Source organism: Benincasa hispida, chromosome 8 (assembly GCF_027475165.1).
Source record: "Benincasa hispida cultivar pf3 chromosome 8, pf3_genome.v1.1, whole genome shotgun sequence".
Classification (NCBI taxonomy): domain Eukaryota; kingdom Viridiplantae; phylum Streptophyta; class Magnoliopsida; order Cucurbitales; family Cucurbitaceae; genus Benincasa; species Benincasa hispida.
Window position 1 is genome coordinate 13,169,227 of NC_143485.1, and position 13,994 is coordinate 13,183,220.

Below are 13,994 nucleotides of genomic sequence, written 5' to 3' on the forward strand. Positions count from 1 at the left end.
GTATGCATGCGATCGTGTTTCTTTACCAAAACATCATATATGCTTGCAAGAATATAGGCTAGGGCTTTTTCATTTGCCCTTGTTCACTTGCCATATGCTTCCCGAACAGTTCGGTTTTCGTCTGAGCCAGTTAGGAGGACATTCCTCAGTTAAAATGAACCTCAGATAATCTATTACTAGTATTGTATTCAAGTTTGATTTCCATGTAGCATAATTGTCCCCATTAAGTTTTTCAGAAGCCAGTAACTGTATTAATGAGCTAGTAATCTCTGAAGTATAAACAAATTCTATTAGTGAATTGCTTTTAAATGTACTCAAATTTCATTATTTTATTTGCAACGATACTTTAGTGAAACAGAATAGATGCTAAATACTAATTTCATAATAACTCATATTCCTATAGTCATTTAGTTATTGTTTTCGGTCAAGAACTTACTAAAATTTAGTAATTCTTGTAAGTGTAACCCTCCATTTTCAGACATTAGAGGTTGACCCAACGATGCTACTGAATTGGAGAGTCAGGTTGGGCATTGACCTAAGAAATCCTATCCATTTTTGGAGTTTTCTGATCCCATGTTACAACCCTCCGAAGGGATAGCTACTGTAAAACGACTAGCGTAGGTCACATAAAAACAACAAATAGGCGCAACATAGGAATCTCATGGTCCAAACTAATGGAAGAGACCGCACATCCTTATTCACCACACATCCTTCACCCACTTACTATGAACTACTTCCCTTATTCACCACACAATTGACCCATGTAAACACTTTCCGAATGGAGGTCACTTCCAAGGTGAAACGAAGCTGAGCATGAATCTCACTGTGTGAACTCTTAAAGACGTGAGAGCTAAGAACAACATATCTTATATGTTATTAATCTCTAATTGAAGTGTTCTATTTGTTTTGGGTAAACATTTACTTAGGTATATTCTGACTAATATAATAACCTAAGTCTGGGTGATTATTCAAGTATAACATTTGTATTTGAATTTAACCTTTAATGTCTAGGTGATAAACTAGTTTTAAAACCTTACATCACTAATGCATGCTCATAAAATCGGGTTAACAACGCTTAATTATTCGGTTATAATCCCCAAGTAGAAGGTGTTTCGTGAATCGTCAACTTAAATACTTCCAGCTTAGACAGGATTAAGACACCTGAGACCTATAAAGTCATAAATTAAACTCGTTAAATAGACCAACGACCCCGAATTAAGAAGAGGAAGATGGCACATTTTTTATGCTGTCAAACACCCTCAACTTAATTCTTAATTATCCTCGACCAAGGTAGAACATACAATCACACAAAGATCAGCTTACTAAGTTACCAAGTTCCCTTACTTTTGATGGAATACGAGACATACGCAGTGGAATTGGGACCTAATTACACTCTAATTGCTTCTAAATTAAATGAAAATAGCATGCAATTGAAGGAAAAACAGTGAATTAAAAGTGTAGAGATGCTACCTTTGAAGCTCCCGAAAGTCACTTCTCCTCGTTGAATCTCGACCCGAACTCTTTTGGACCACCACTAGAGTTGACCTACTATCCTTTGGACTCAGAACTGAGTTGTGGGACTCGATGGATGAAGAGAACCGAGAGAGAGAAAATAGATGAAAATAAGGAATGGAATTTTGAGTAGGTTTGGATGTTTCCTTTGTTTTTTCACAAAGTTGTAATTTTCCAGCCCAAATATCAAAAAACTAATTTTCAAAATGGCAAAAGTCTTTTAACTAAATTGAAAAGCCCAATTTATAGAAAAAAAAAGGCATGCAACAATTGCATGAAAAAACTTCACAAAAACCCAACACCTAGAATCCACTCACTTAGCGGGATTAATGTCTCCACTATAAGCCAATACCTAGCCCACTATTTTTTTAGTGCAATTATCCAACAAAAGTTTGGATTTTCCTATTAACTATAGTCAAAGGGCAAAATTGACCAAACTTTGACCAAAAAGTCAATATTTTGACTTTTTATGATTTTATCCGTGTTGACTAATTTTGACCTCCCGAGCATGAATCCGCATTCATTTTTTTCAAAATTCAAATCACATTTGAATATAAGGTCGGTCAAAGTTTGAATTTTCAAAGTCAAAAAACAACTCTTTGACTTTTTACAACTTTGACCATTTTCATTATTTCCGAGCTTCTGAATATGAACATATTCATATTCTTGATATTTAAATCACATTTAAATATTAAAGTTGTATTTCTAAGCTGAAAAACCCGACCATTATATCACATATACTTGTCGGTTTCTCTCTCTCTATCTAATTCGAACAATTCGAATTATTCTATAATACTGTTCTAAGTTGCTAGTAGGGTAACCTAATGGACCTATAGATCATGGGCTCCAACGATCTGAGATTAGCTAGCTAGACTCTTTAGATAGAGCTAATCAACATTCGTTAACTAACGGGTCATTCCACTAAAGTCCCGTAGTTGCACTCCCCTCACTATAGATATATTTGTGTCCATTTGATATAACCATGATTAGTAAGTTAATCCTTCACAGGTTGTTCGTAATCTCAGTTGGGTCATAAAAACCGTTTTACCCCCAAGACTACATCTTGTTTCTTAAGTTCCACTAATCCTCTAATGAACAATTGGTTTAAGGTCCAACCTATAAACTGACTCCCTCTCGGGCCAAGGAGAGGGTGGGGCCCCTTGTTCAAGACCTGGATTCAGTACTAAAGGGAACAACCTATCTACTGTCCCTATAACGGGTAGAAGTGAATTCCGTCTTGCACCCTATATTCCCAGCTATCCACCCGATCTTACCCTTGAAATGGGAGGCTTATTGAACCAGCGATATTGAGCTGCCCTCACCTATGCAGATCTAAAGATAATTATGAGTGAACAGGAGTTCATAGTTAGCTCAGGATTAAGATTAAGTCACCTAGGTCATCAATTAACGAAATAGTCAGTCTTATACATAAAACAGTATTTATAACGTAAAAAGTGACTATTTCATGGTTCAGTCTTATGTAAACTCTTTACATAGGATGCCCCCACTCACATATCTCTATATGAACGATTCAGGATCACATCGTTTGTACTAATTACAAAGTGGGCCGCATCCATAGTGTCCCCAGAATAAGGCGCCCAACCTTATTCATATACTATAGACCATTTTGGCTATATATTTGAACTTGATCCACCTTTATGTCACTACATAAACTTCAAACTACATTAAATAGCCTCAGGACCTTAGTTTATTGGATTCAATATTACAATTTCAATAACAAATTTATCGAAAAACAAAACAGAATATATTTATTAATTTACAAACTATGAGTTTTAGGACATAAAATCCAACAACTCTAGTCTTAACAGTCAACCAAAATCATGCTCACAATCAATTAAGCTATCCATAAACATTTAATCAATTCAAGATAAAATTGGAATTTCATTTCAAATCTCCTCACGCATGAATGAGTTATAAGCTACCTATTTTAAGCACAAGCAAACCTGGAATAGACTTATGAAGCCTCGATTCGTTTTTCTCTACTCTTGCTTCAGCACAACCATTAAACCTCAAAACACACAAGACAATAATATATCAACCAAGGTACCTGAAATACACATGAGATCCCTAAACTTGCATTTCTTTTACCTAGGAGCAATAGCTTTAACATTTCCACCGTAGGGAACAGTACCCACTATTTTCCCATGGGTGTCCTAATTGATCACGAAACTCTTTTTATCTCTAGTCATGCATACATATTACAAGTTTATTTTCTTATCTTATTTCTTTTGATATTATTTTAATTCCTAATTTTTTTTCCTGTCAGCTGACTATTTCTTCTTTATTTTTTTAGCAGGCATATAAATCACACATTTTCTTCCTCAGTATCATATTACCACCTATAATGCAAGACGTTCTCTAATCAGTGGGGCCTTTTGGAGTGACAATAAACCTATGACCTCACAATAAAATTCTAAGCGATCATTAGTCAAAATAGATGGACAGATAACCTAAAAATGCATGGGAGAAATGAAACAAAAATTAAAAAAAAAGGCCTAAAAATCATAAATTCATTCTTCCAACCTAACTTCATGAAACATGATTAAAAATAGTACATCATCAACTAGTCATCGTGAGGAACAAGACAACAAAGCAAGGAACATGCATGCAATCAACATTGTCCGAGGACAGTGCTATAGGATCCCAAACTATATGATCGTGAAAAAGATACGCCAAATTCGAATACCACACCCCCAACTTTTAAAACACACATTATCCTCGATATGATAGAAGTGAAAACAAGAGGGATCAGAAAATTTTCCTGAAGCATGGGATGAAAGAAGGATTTTGCTCCCTAGATTCAAGCTCCTCTCCACCAACAATCCTAACAAAACAAGATCGATTAGAAGAATTAGGCTCAAAGATAAAGGGAAAATTACATAAAAGAAAACTAATATAGGAAAGCGAATAAATTTTGATGCCTAGTTGCCTCTAATAAACTGAAATTTGTAAGGCCAATTGCTTGACCATATCTGGCTTAATCATCCATGATCAGAGTTGATCGTTGTCACTCTGTTTGTCACCCCCAACTTTGTTGGTTGACCACTATCTTGTGATTTATTACCTTAATCAATGATAAGTCCAAGCACGGAATAACATCAACAGGCATTAGTTGTCAATCAATACATGAAAATATCATTCATATTTAGAATATTTAGTGTAGAAGTCCTTAAACAAGAGATTATGAACAATGCAAACGAAGAAAAAGTCTCACAAATAACCTAAGAAAGGGGAAACTATCAAACCTAAGCTAGAAGAGTTACCTTAGCCTCTAATCATCCTCAAAATACAAGAATCAAGCTCCAAGATGACTAAAATGGCAAAAAACCAGTGTTTGTAGTGGAGAGGAGAAGAAAATAGGTATGGAAGAGGAAAAACAACGTGATCCCCATTCAAATTGAGCAAAATTTTCATTTATAGCAGAGTGTGGCGCCCTTGACGCACAATACAGAAGGGTGGTCATCACATGCGTTGCAGCGCTCTACATTGCACGTGGACAAATCTGTAGCATTGCGGCGCCACAAGATAGCACCACGATGTTACCCAACAATCTCGAATCTGAAGCTCACTGCCTTTGAGCGTAGCGCTACGCTCTGTCGAACATCGCTACGCTCCCTCTAGGGCAGTTTGGTAATTCTTTAGTCTTCTTTCTCACTTGATGCATTCAAGCTCCAATTTCGACCATTTTAATACCTTTTTGTACTGAAAACCTCTTTCTACCTCTTAGACATCTAACACCTGTAAAATCATAAATTAAACTCATTAAATAGACCAATGACCCCGAATTAAGAAGAAGAAGATAACGTATTTTCGGTGCTATCAAGGAACATATAAGAAAATGAAAGGAAGAGAAGTTTAACATGTTATCTATATTTTAAAATTACTTGCTTTAATTTTAAAAGGATAGTCGGGTAATTCTTTATATTTCATTCAATGCCAAATGGAAGTAAACACAAACCCACTAACAATATGATTTTGATTCCAAACAACTCCAAGGTAAACAACACAAATGCAAATTATGATTTCAATTGATTTCATTCCCATTTCAGCTCATTTCCATGAACACACCCTAAATTTAAATTTCATGGATCAAAAGTGTATTTTGTAAAAAAAATAAAAATGTTACTTTTATTTAGATCATGAAGTTTCATAGTTTCATGCTTGTGTCTAACGTGACCTTAAACCTTAAAGTTTTTAATAGGTATTTAAATTGTCAATTTTTGTGTTTAATAGATTCCTGAACTTTGAGAATATCAATAGATCCTGAACTTTCAATTTTGTTACCTAAAAAATCAATTCATATTTCAACATTTCATAAAATCAACAAATGTATTAAACTTAAATTTAAATTTTGTATCTAATAAACATTAAATTTTCAATTATGTGCCCAAGAGATTCATGATTTTTTTTTTTTTAAAAAAATTATATACAATATGTAGGGTGGGCGATGCTAATCAAATATGTCAAAACTTATTAGACATAAAATTGAAAGTTTAAAGGCTTATTTAGATACAAAATCAAAATTTCATAACTTATTACACAATTTTAAAAGTTAAAAATTTATTAGACATAAAATTGAAAATTTAAAGGCTTCTTTAGATACAAAATAACAAACTTATAACTTATTATACAGTTTTGAACATTAAAAACTTATTAGACACAAAATTAAAAGTTCAAGAACCTATTGAAAACTCTGTTAAAGTTGAATGACTTGTTTAATATCAACCTAAAAATTAACTCCAAAAGTATGTAGTTGTATACAAAATATATATATAGCCAAAGCTAACATAACTCAACTGGCATACAAACATATTAAGAACTACGAGCTATGTGATTTGAATTTTTCTATCCCAATTGTACTAAAAAGATATATATTTTGATACAATATATAAAATATATTTTTGAAATAAATGAAAAAAAATTAATTAATACTCATAACTTTAAGAGTTACATCAATTTAAACCCTAAACTTTTGTAAATGTAGTAATTTACACCATCAATTACTTTTCATTTAAAAAAATCTCGGTTGGAACTTATTATTATATCAATTAAACCTATAAACGTTCATGAAGGAATTAATTTAGACTTTTAGAAAAAATTTCTTTGAAAATTGTCCATACATTTACTCTAATGTCCATTTTGTTAAATTGACATTTGAAGAAAGTTATACACGTTTGAGAACTAATGCATGAATGATTTTCAAATACAATTGTAATGAATGGTTTAAATTGATTGATTTATGAAAAACTTTTATGAGTTTAATTGATTCAAATTATAAGTTTTACGCCATATTAGTTGAAGAAATCAATAGTCAGATATAAATATTTACGAAAGTTTAAGGTTTTAATTAAATATAACACTGAATATTCTTTTTCCAAAGGAGGGAATTTGCCTATCCTCCGCCCTCGTTCACGCCTCTCTCTCCGGCGCCGCCGGCAGGGTCCTAGCGAGACCGCCGTCTCAGCGCTGGCAACACAGTCATCGATCCGGTCCGGTTCGACCAGTTACCGGTTGGCCAAACCGACTATCCCCACCTAGGGCTCATTCTACAATACCGTTACTCGTCGCTATTTTCTTTGGTTTATTCGGCTCAGTGCTCACTCTCTTTCGTGGTTCTTCATTCTGATGCCCCGCCAGTTCTCTGGTCCTTCACTACCGTCTCTGTTATTCAAACTCTTTTCCACTCTCCATCGCTGCTCCACCAGTCTCTTCGTTAAGTATTCTGCGCGTAGTTTCTTCAAGTAATTTGAATGACGGCGAGACTGGGGAAGGACGCAGTTACAACGCTTCAGGGGTCTGCGTTTTACCGCCGGACTCCTCAAATCTTTTAGTTGTTTTTTTTCTACTTGTTGTTGTGTTCTTCATTGATCGGAGATGAATAGAGCACAAGCGGAAGGTCTGGTGTTTACTAAACAACCATACATTGAGGATGTTGGGCCTCGTAAAATGTAAGTTTCCTTTGTGTATTAAGAAGCTGTTTTTACTAGTCTCTGATTGTCTATTTTTGTTTGTTTGCTCTTACTGCAGCAAGAGCATGCAGTTCACTACCTTCTCCGGATCTGAAATTAGCAAAATGGCTGAAGTTCAGGTGTACAAAGGTTTATATTATGATACTACTCGAAAACCTATCGATGGCGGCTTGTTGGATCCTCGAATGGTACGATTCTTATATTCTCATGGGGGATTGAAGGTTCATGCTCATTGACCGTAGTTTTTTCTTGCTTTGCTATTTACTATCACGGTTGTAAAACACCGGAGAGGAAATTCAATTTCATTCACGATTAATGCACTCTTCATACAACCTTGGAAAATAAGCTTCCAGGCTTTATCAATTATAATTACAAACTACCGACTGAATCTAGTTGGTATTCACGACGAAGACAATTAATTATATACACTAATGGGGAAATGTTTTGTAATTCTCCGGTCCCTTTTTGTAGATTTCATACATCAATAAAATTTGTTTCTTTAAAAAAAAATTATATACACTAATGCTCCCTCTCAAGACGAGGAACGAGGATTAAAAACGCCCATCTTACCACAAAGAAAATGAAGTTATCTAGCCCAAGATAGAGAGTGCATTGGCAAAAGTATGGGATAATCGTTTGATATTGTCTAATATAGATCTATGTAGAATGAAAATCAATTTCTATATGCTTTAGATGCCCTAGAAAGGGTTGGGGGAAATCTTGGAAAATGGGTTGATTTCTTTTGTTCCATAATGAAGACAATAGACCTTTAACTGCATTGGTCCACACTAAATGCACTTTCAATCTGAGAGATGGCTCCAAAACGGTTGGAAAAGACCCACTTGAGATAGTACAAATGAAATAAATTAAACCAGCACCAAACCATCGTGGATTGGCCTAGCAGTAAATATGGGGGCATGACCTTGCTAAAGGGTTTAGAGGTCATGAGTTCAATCCATGGTGACCACCTACCTAGGATTTAATACCATACGGGTTTCCCTGATACTCAAATGTTGTATGGACAGGTGGGTTGTCTTGTGAGATTAGTCGAGGTGTACGTAAGTTGGTTTGGACACTCATGGATATCAAAAGAAAAATAAACTCAGTAGCATTGAGAGTAAGAGCAATGAGACGTTCTCTGTCCTTGAAACATAAAGGACATTCCGATGGCAATAATGCTTGCAAGCTTCTTTTGTAGAAAATCTTTGATGTGTTCAAGCTTCCATTGACCATAATCCAAATAAGGATATTTTCCTGGGACTCTGACTTCCATAAAGCTGCATATAAAAGTTTGTCAATGGGAGGTGAATAATTTAAATGATTAGATAAAGACTTCACTGAATATAATCCCAATGGCTTCAAAGACCAAAGTCAACTGCAACTGTCTTCCAAATTTGAGAGTAAAGTTGAAGATAGGTGATATAGACTACAAATCTTGGAGAATTTTGAAAGGAAAAAGTATTATTCATTGTATATACATGAGGGTGAAGGCTCCTATTTGTAGAGTTCTATTACAAGTGGGGGTAAAAAGGGAATTAATCTAGAATATTACCCAATTACCCAATTAACCCATTCTTCTTACATCATTCTACCCCTCCAAAAAGAAAACTTGTCCTTGAGTTTTTTTTATTTGAAAAAAATTAAATAATCAAGAAATAATATAAACTCGTACAACGGAGTATGACCAATCTAACCTCCTACATCTTGAATAAAAAAATTATGATCAAAGAGGTAAATCCAAGACATAAAATTTCTATTAAGTTCGTCAAGTCTTTTCTTCATCACATGGAGCATTTTTGGCCAACTCTGAATAGGCCGTTTTCCAAACATTTGTCTTTTGTTTTGCACTTGATCCCACCAAGCCGAAGCACTATTTTGAAGTTTAAAGGAAACCAACATGACCTTTCTATCTTCGGGTGTTCTCATGTAGTTAAAGAAGCTCTCTACATTCTTAACCCAATCAAAAAAATTCATTGTTCATTCAGCCATTGTAATGAGGCAAATCAATTTTCATTCTGTAATCCAAATCTTGGTGCCAAGATTGACGATTCACATTTTGGTTTGCCAATCTTGATAGTCTTGGTTATTATGTCTAAACGGTGGGTGATGTTGTTGATCATTATGATAAGTTGGATAAGTTTCTTGAAAATGGGGATATTGAATTTGATAATCTTGAAATTGGTTGCCCATGATTTCATCATCCGAAGAATTTGAATAAAATGATTGAGAGGAAAGTTTTGTTGTTGGCACATGGGATGTGTTGGAAGTTGATTTTGACCCCTGTACCTTGGTTGAAGTTCACGTGTGGCAAATCAACATTGGCTACTCTTGGATGGAAATGCTCAACTTCTTGGTTTCTGGCCGCATTAATAGGATGAATATCAGGAAGTCTTTGTTTTCTGGGTTGTCTTCTTCCATCTTGGAGATCTTGCCAAATATTGCATGTTCTTGGAAACGTGGTTGAATACCTTGACGTTCTTAAAGGATAATAGCACGTTCTTGGACATGGGAATTATTACCTTCCTGATCTTGAGGTCTTGGGAGGGTATTAATGGTTGGGTCTTGGTTGCGGGGTGGGTTGTAGATAGTCGACCCACTTATTGACTGAGATGATCGAAAGCTCGTTGTATTCTGACCAAGGTTGAAAAAAATTCCAACTACATTAGTTTGGACTTCTAAAAGGCTAACCTTCACATCACCCAAAGAGTCATCTACTAGGGATAGCCGGCGGTCAATCACTTGGGAAGGAGATGATGCTGCCGCATCTATGATAGGAAGATCGGGATTCTTGTTGGTGTTCTTGACGACCATTAGGCCCTTTCACGAAGGCGCTCTGGTAGCAATTTGATGTAGACTATGAATCTTGAGAACTCTTGAAGGAAAAAGTATTTATTCATTGTACATACATGAGGGGGAAGACTCCTATTCATAGAAATTTATTACAAGTGGGGGTAAAAAGGGAATTAATCTAGAATATTACCCAATTACCCAATTAACTCCATTCTTCTTACATAAATAGACTTGCTAATATTCTCTGGCTGGGCCTTATTGTTGTATTCTGTGTCGAAAGGTGGAGGAAAATTTAGACTATATTCTCTGGCGCTGTGATTATGTGAGTCGTGTTAGGGATTCTTTTTTCCAGATGTTTGGGATGATGTATACTCGTTACAAAGACGTGACATGGTTGAGGAATTCCTCCTCAATCCGTCTTTTGAGGAGAAAGGCCGTTTTTTATGGTGTGTGGGGGTGTGCGTTATTTACGGGTTTTATGGGGTGAGCAAAATAGTAGAGTGTTTAGGGGAGTGGATAAGGATCCTTTGGATGTTTGGTCTCTTGTTTGTTTTCACGTTTCTTTGTGGGCTTCGATCTCGAAGATCTTGTGTAATTATACTATAGGCATGTTGGAGTGCCTTCTTGTAAAGGGAGCTCCCATTTTTTGCGAGCTTGTTTTTTTTATGCCCATTTATTCTTTCATTTTTTCTCAACTAAAGTCGTTCTTTTTATAGAGAGAAAAAAAGAAGATAGGCTTGCTAATAGTTCTTGGAAGTCCTCCATTTCATCATCTTTTAGAGGTCATCAGAATATAAAATAACAAGAAAGTGTGGCAACATCCTGATAAGAGAAAACCGATGCATCTAAATCATCAACAAGGCCAGATAATCTAGGAAATCTGTCTTTTAAAATAAAGGATTCTCATTATTTATTAAACTTTAAAGGAATCTTATGATGTGGGTAGAGCAAGCTTCTGCTCGACGTTGGAAGTGTCCCTTGAATGTCAAATATTTTAAGCAAAGAAAGAAAGACTTTTTTAGGGTTCAGAAAAGTCTAAAAGGTCCATTGGCTTAAGGAGGGGATGAGAACACACTGAAAGTGTGAGCTATAGTTTCCTATCCAAAAAAAAGGAAGTGCAAGTTATAGTTTTTTTATATGCCCTTGTACAGTTGTACTATTTCATTTTTTTTTTCTCAATGGAAGTATGGAACTTTATCAAAAAGAGAGAGAGAGAGAGAGAGAAAAGAAAAGAAAAGAAAAGAAAAGAAAAGAAAAATAGAAAAAAAAAGGAAAAAAAAGGAGGGGATGAGAACACAAGCTTTTTTTTCCATAGATTTCTTGCAGAAGAGGAGAAAATCAGTTATTTAAGAGATGATGAATGCTCAGAGAGAATTTAAATTAATAAACCAGCTGGCAGCTATTGAGTCAGAAATTTTGGGCTTCTTTGATGATCTTTTTTGCAGGGAAGGTAAGCCACTATTTCTTCCCATGGGTTTGAATTGGAGACAGATATCATCTTTAGCTAGACATCGGCTTGAATGAAGTTTGAAGAGCAGGACTCACTCTATGACGCCCCCTTCTCCCGACCCCCTTCCCACCCCCTTCCCACCCCCTTCCCACCCCCATCTCCCCTGCCACCGGCCCAACAAACCATGTCGATGGAGATTTTTATAATTACAATTTTTTGATTAATTTAGACCTTAAATGGGGGATTGATCTTCCTCCTACCTTTTGACTGTTTCATTTTTTCACTAATGGAAGTCTGTCCTTCTTAAAGAAAACTTGAACTTACCATCATCTGTCCTAAAAGGTTTTTGGTTGATGCTGGGGCCATGAATGCAAATTTCTCTATTGAATATTTCATTCTCTGCCTATTATTTTACCAGAAAAATATTGTACTAAATGTTTGCCTTTTCTCTTGGGATTGTGTTTCAGGGGCCTGCTAATAAGGGCTGTAAATGTACTACATGCCATGCCAATTTTGGTGACTGCCCAGGACATTATGGATACTTGAGTCTCGCTCTCCCTGTTTTTAATGTTGGTTACTTTACTACAATATTGGAAATACTAAAGTGCATTTGCAAGGTATTGAACAGACAAGTTATTTGCTTTTTCCCTGAGTTAGTGTGTATTTTCTTGGAACATTATTTCTCATGTCTAGAAGTTTCTTTACAGTCATGTTCTCGTATACTTTTGGAAGAGAAGCTTTATAAAGATTTCTTGAGGAAGATAAGAAATCCTAAATTGGAACCCCTGCGGAAGTCTGATCTTGTGAAAAAAATCATAAAGAAGTGTTCTACCTTGACAACTGGCAATAAAAGCACGAAGTGCTCCAGATGTGGATATTTAAATGGTTTGGGTTTCAGTTTCATCTTTTATTTTGATGTATACTCGAGCTGTTCCCATTTATATGTTATTTATAATTTATTCACCTCTACTTCGCAGACTTCTCTCCTCCTTAGATACTTCTATTATTTGTTACCTAAATTGTCTTAAGACAAGGGAATTCATCTTCAACTGTAAAACTTTTGCAAATGTGCATGCATGATTGGGAACCTGGTTATAAAATGGGCAATTCACTTTGTTTTCATGTGTTCTTGTATGATGCAGTGGTTTTTCATTTTTGGGAACAGTAGTGTTCATTTTTGGCAATTCACTTTGTTTTCATATGTTCTTATAGTTTTGTTGAATTACACATCATAAAGGGCTTGTAATTGTGCTCTGTTTAAAGGGGTAGTCTCTTGTATTACTTGCTTGAAACATAATAAAACCCTTTGGGTTAAATTTCTTGTTGAATTCTCTCCTTTGTCATTTAGGCTAAACCAATGCTGACTCTCGTGATTGGGCTTGAGAGATCTCCACTTTGCCTAACTTATGCTAGGAAGTGAAGGTCTTGGAGAATGTTTTTGGAAGGTAGGATATAAGTAGTGTTATGAGAGATTAGAAAAATGGATATGGGAAACCTTGGGAAGTGAGGAGATTACATACATCTGCATAATCCCAAATTTCTTTCTTTCGTGAGTTTTATCAATATTGGTATCAAAGCTCTATCTGGGAAGCATGTGGAGACTGGTGAGTAGATAATGGAGAACATAATGGAAGTCAAATTACATTTGTGAAAGTGGGTTGAGAATTTATTGGGAATTGTTATTATGGACTTCATTGCTATTTACTATTGGTGGAAGGGATGGCTAATTTCTGTGTTGAAAGGAGGAGCCGAAGCTACATTGCTTCCTTATTAGAGGGAATAAGGAGACATGGAGTATTTTGTCGAGACCACTTTCACTGCTTTCATGTGTATATTCTTGCCAGAGCTAGTCAAGTCGCAAGGGACTTATCTTAAGCAGAGCACAATGGCTGTCTGTATGACGTTGTTGATATAGACATACTTGGGATGCTTTGCTTCTAAGAAATCAAGACATTAAATGAGAGACTTGGGTAGAATATTGGTAAAACACCTTATACCGTGTTACCACTAAAATCATTCCCTTGCAGTTGATGCATGGTGTCATGGTCATGCTTGTCCAGGGCGTGTTGCCCATGGCCGCATGTCCGCCTCCACCTCTTTTTACTATGCTTTCATCTTATGTATTTCCTTTTGCTAGGTAGTTTGCTTTCTACGTACTTTTCTTAGTGTGTGACCGCTCGCCCGTTTCCATATGCAAGGGTGACAAATGTATTTTGTTCAGAATGCAGTATATGGGGGTAAGACTAATTGTC

General features: G+C 35.6%; 1 protein-coding gene across 2 annotated transcripts in view; it reads left to right on the plus strand.

Annotated features, from left to right (window-relative positions):
* The first annotated feature begins 6,923 nt into the window (after positions 1-6,923).
* NRPC1 (nuclear RNA polymerase C1) overlaps positions 6,924-13,994 on the plus strand; it is a 46,620-nt gene continuing 39,549 nt past the window's right edge. The window contains exons 1-4 of one of the 2 annotated variants that reach the window (XM_039038390.2): positions 6,924-7,481; positions 7,561-7,690; positions 12,210-12,359; positions 12,450-12,627. In XM_039038390.2, coding sequence (XP_038894318.1) covers positions 7,408-7,481; positions 7,561-7,690; positions 12,210-12,359; positions 12,450-12,627 — 532 coding nt within the window. In that variant the 5' untranslated portion in view covers positions 6,924-7,407. The remainder of the gene's footprint in view (positions 7,482-7,560; positions 7,691-12,209; positions 12,360-12,449; positions 12,628-13,994) is intronic. The other variant, XR_016531199.1, reaches the window with a different exon arrangement.